Genomic DNA, 4,941 nt, shown 5'->3' with positions numbered 1-4,941 from the left:
GAACCAACTAATTGAATTGCTGTCCCCTGAATTGGGCTGAATCCAAATTAAATATAGCCCACTTTGCATGCCCCTACTTTCTAGTGTGCGTACAATTTGCATGTATGATACTGGGGAGCATCAGTTGCTATCTAAACCATGAAAATTTGGGGCTGGACTTGATGATCCTTCAGGGTCCCTTCCAGCCCAAATGTTTATGAAAAAAGAGGGTTGGTACCATGTTGTCTAGAAAGTTCATGCTCTTAACATAGAAGCAGTCTAGCAACTGCTACCAGCTTAAATAAAATGTGCTTATGTGAGTGAATAAACTCTGTTTCTGAGCAGATTTGCTGTCTTTCATTGTGGTGTCCCTGTAAATAAATGCAGGACTTGAGGCAAGAAGAGGTTTTGTTTTGGTTTTATTTTTTTCTTGTATTGATTAATTATGCCTTACATGTTTTATTGAATTAAAAACAAGTCTAATGACAAAAAATTAACCTGATTCTGAGTTCTAGCTTTCTAGTCCCCAAATCTTAAACTGTATATTTTAAATGCATATAATTTAAAGCACTCTTTTAACCATGCATAAACCCCTTATTCCCAGACTAATAGGGAATCTTTACACATGCTGAGGTGGAGGGGAGGATGCTTTAATTGGAGTGACTCCAAGAGCTGCTCTAATAAACACTCCTGCAGTGTCCCACCTATTCAGTGTCCTGCACTGAATGGTGGTGGGGGTGCTTTATTTAAAGCTCGTTAAAGCATCCCTGCTGCCATGTTGAAGCATGAAGGTGCTGAATACACATGACTACTGGAGCATTCCAGTTAGCACAGTTAATTGTGTCTGCTCCAATGTGTGCTAGACTATCAGACTGGATGTCTGGCATGTGTATAGGTTCTCATAATGCCTAGGAATAGAACTGTCTTCTACTGGGAGAGCACTTGCACAATTAACAGTTCCTTTGCCTATCAATGCTAACTCATTAGAAGCCTCCCCTTGGCTTCTGTTGGATGTATAAAGTTGTCTGATGCTTGACTACTGTTAAATAGTCTGACATTTTTTAAAGCTAACTCTTAGGGTTTGCATGAATTTTGTTTTTAAATTGAATAACTTCAGGAAAATGCAGCAGCCACTCTTGTTTATAAGTTTTTAGAATTACTGTTACAAAATTATGCTACTGAAAAAAATCACTTGTGAAAGAAGAGAAATGTAATTCTGGTTACTAATGCAATCACGGCCTCTTGAAGGCTCAGATCAAGTGTAGTAATTTTCATCATAACTTTTTTTTTTCCTCCCCCCCCTCAATTTTTCAGCTGCTGCTTTGGGAAATCTTGTTTCAGATTTAGCTGGACTGGGGTAAGTCTTTCTTTTGTGTTCTGGTTATTTTCTATTTAAACAGAAATGTATACCCTGGAAATCACTATAGACTTTTATTCTTACTGAAATGCCTTTTAAGACGATTGTAAAGAGAAACGATCAAAACAATGCTTTCTTTAATTTGCTCAGTGATGAAATTCCAGAGTAATGAATCTTCATTATGTTTTCTTGCATGCAATATTACTCATGGTTTTGAAATGGAAAGAAAAAATGTCTTTTGGCCTTTGCTTATAAATTTTCAAGTAGAAAATAAAGTAACCTATGAAAGTATCCAGTAATTAGCTAAATTTAGAAGTTACATGATCTATTAAAAGCTAGATTTACTAACTTTGCAGGTGGTAAGGTTTGTACTCTTAGTAACAAATTAATTGGCATTTATGAAACCTGTTCAGTTCAGAGTGTGCTCTTGATGCAAAGCTGAAATGCTTGCCAGCTGGCAAATGTTATAATTACATGAACATATGTGTGTGTATATATGTACGTATACACATATTTTCTCTCTCCCTCTCTCTCTCTCTCTCTCTCTCTCTCTGTCTCTCCTAAGTGAAGGCTGAGTAGGATCGGCCAACAACTTTACTGTAAGGTCATTGCATTAAAGTTCAAATTGCATTGTTAATGAGTAGGAGCTGAGAACCTCATCTAGATTGGAGAAACATAGTTAAAATACCAAAGATACAATTTTTCATATTTCCTCTTCAGTTTTTATTAGAGTAGTTTCTTAAAAATGTGCATGACAGGCAGAGGTGATCAATGAAGACTGCCACTGGTAAAATCACATTTAAACCTTAGATCGTTTGAAGGCAGTATCATTTGCTGTCTTAACCCAAGTGACTCGCACTGAAAGAATAGGGCCAGTAGTAAGCATTTTATTTCAGTATCTTCAAAGAACATTTCAGCGATGGGAGCCATTATAAACTGCTCACTCCCAATCTCTCGATTAGATTTTTATCTAGGGTTGAATAGACTCTGTAGCATCCTTTGTTAGTTTGCCTACACATTACCTGGAGCATTTCAACAATAGCACTTCAAGAATGTTTCTTCTGGTCACCAGTGCCTTTTGAAATGTACTCTCTCTTTCCTGGCATTGCTTGTGGACTGGTGCAACCTGAAGCTTCATAACTAGACTGTGCCAAGTCCTTCCAGAACATTTATTTTGTCATTATGTAGCAACAAACAATCTCTGCTCAAGCACAGGGAGAGACTAGTCTTTTGGTTAAATAGGAGTACAAACAATGCTTGTAATCTTTTTTGAAAGCATTAGCACTGCTGTCGCTCCATCAAGCTACTAAGTCCTTGGCATCTTTCAGACTATTGCAAAAACTTTGTATCAAGCAAACGGGCTCTTACTAGGAATCTGCCATACATGCTAGAATCAAGGAGCACCTATACACGTGCAGAGAGTGTAAGTACAGCATATCAGAGCAGACTTGATTAATTGAGTCTGCTGGAGCATGGTAATTACTGCACTCCAACAGACTCCACCATCACGTGTATCAGTGTTCTTGTCCTGAAAACTGGCGGCCGGGATGATTTAACTAAAACTCATTCAAACTTTAAAGCACCCCCGCCACCATTTTTCAGCGTGAGGATGCTGATGCATATGATGCTCTGGGCCCTTTAATTAGAGTGGCTCTCAGACCCACTCTAATTAAAGCAGGTGTGTCCTGTCCCCTGTGTCCCTCCCCCCTCCCCCCCCAACTCCTGGAGCATGTGTATAAGTGCCCAAGAGTTTCATGAAAAACTGAAAAACCCAAAAAGTTGTCTGTAAACCAGTAACTATTTTAAATTTAATTTTCTTTATTTAGATACAGTCAGCAAATGCAGTTCTAAAATTGACACTACAGACAGCTAAATGCTCATGTCCTTCTTGAGTGTCACCCAAAACCTGATATTTTAGTGACAGTTTGGAGTTCTATTTGTCAGGCAAAAAAATAAACTAATGTCTGCTGTGAGTTTCCTCTGAAACTCCCTCTAAGTTAAAAAAAAAAAAAAAGAACTTGTTTGCCCTTGCTGCGATGGGTAAAAGTACACTTGGACCAGCTTCAAAAAGGGGGGGAACTGCTCCTCTGGAGGGCACAGTAGCTCTTATGCTGTAACTATTGTGTGTGGATGAGCCTGTAGACACATGTATGGCAGGACCACATGTACGTTTTAATCCTGCTTTGTCCAGGGTCAGAATTGGGGTGACTTACAGCTGATTTGTATCACCACCATCTCATGCATATTTAGCAGTTAAAGCATAATAGCTGCTGCATGTTCTAGAGAAGAAGTTCCCTTTCATCTTTTGAAGCCATTACAAATGTACATTTTTCCATACCCTTAGTTCAGTGATTCTTAGCCCAGTGCTCTGAAACCTGGGATACAGTGAGATTCTTTTCAGGCTGCTGCAGAGTGCCATGCAGTATTACCACCAGTAGGTGTGCAAACACCCTTACAGGATTAACATGATAAATCCAAAAATTTCAAATAGGAATCTATAGTGTCAAAAACCTTCTGACCTGTTGTGGTTTTTCTGAATTCTTTGGTTGCTTATACATGTGCTCAGGGGGCGGGGGGAGGAATACATGTGCTCAGGGGGCGGGGGGAGGAATACATGTGCTCAGGGAGTGTGGGGAGGAAGCATTTTAATTAATGGTTCCTGGAGAGCTGTTCTAATTAAAATGCCACAGCGTCACATGTATTAAGCCTTTGCATGTTTAAAAATGGCTGCAGGACACTAACTAAAACCTCATTTGACAAACTAGTTAAAGCATCCCAGTAGCCATTTTTAAACCCATAGGGCCTTGTACATGTGACGCTGCAGCAATGCTAGAGCGCTCTGATAATGCAGAGCAGACTCAGTTAATCGAGTCTGCTCCTAGGGGTTCTAATTAGAGTGCATCAGAGCACGTGTATGGGCACATTTTGTGAAACAAGAATTACTCTGTTCTTTCCATAATCAAAAAACTAATGATACCCATATTTGAATAGGGTGCTGCTAAATTCAGTAAAATTATGAAGGGGTGCCCTGGGTCTAAAAAAGTTGAGAGCCACTATCTTGTTTAATGTAAGTATCATAGCAAATATGCTGAATACTTTTAAATGCCATGTAGCTGTTTTACAGTGGTATTGTTAGAGTTTAAAAAAACTGTCATATGTTTCTCTACTCTTTGGATGACTACTCTTTACACTGCAGACCTGAGTAATTTATTGCTGATAAGTTGGGTATCTGTGTGACATTTCTGCTTTTTTTTCCCCCTGTGTGGAAAAGGTCATTTGAATGGCGATTTTCTTTCTGCCTCAGCAACTTTATTAAAGCAAGTGTAACAGATTAAAACAAATGTAAAAAGAACACTTTGTGAATAATTGCTGAAAGGGAAACTTGCATGATTTTATTGCACTTCCTGTAGTACTAAAAAGGCTTATGGATTGAAATATTTTCTTTAATAAAATCTTGCAGTAATACCTAGGCCAAATATGTCTTGTGTGAAATCCCCCGGTTGGTTTTTTGTTTTGTTTTTTTTTTACATGTATGGTACCACTTAGCTTCTATGAACCAATTATCCTGGCTTTCTACAAATGTACTCCAAACTGTACTGAACCAT

At 38.6% G+C, this 4,941-nt stretch overlaps 1 protein-coding gene across 3 annotated transcripts in view; it reads left to right on the top strand.

The window, feature by feature from the left end:
• Window positions 1-4,941, top strand: part of TMEM65 (transmembrane protein 65) — a 77,396-nt gene that overhangs the window by 56,059 nt on the left and 16,396 nt on the right. For all 3 annotated transcript variants that reach the window (XM_019528129.1, XM_019528131.1, XM_019528130.1), the window contains one exon: window positions 1,294-1,336. In XM_019528129.1, the coding sequence (XP_019383674.1) occupies window positions 1,294-1,336 (43 nt within the window). The remainder of the gene's footprint in view (window positions 1-1,293; window positions 1,337-4,941) is intronic.

Source organism: Gavialis gangeticus, unplaced genomic scaffold, assembly GCF_001723915.1.
Source record: "Gavialis gangeticus isolate Ggan-Ray unplaced genomic scaffold, GavGan_comp1, whole genome shotgun sequence".
Lineage (NCBI taxonomy): Eukaryota > Metazoa > Chordata > Crocodylia > Gavialidae > Gavialis > Gavialis gangeticus.
The sequence above is the reverse complement of the archived record's forward strand: the minus strand, read 5'-3'. Positions and strand labels throughout refer to the sequence as shown.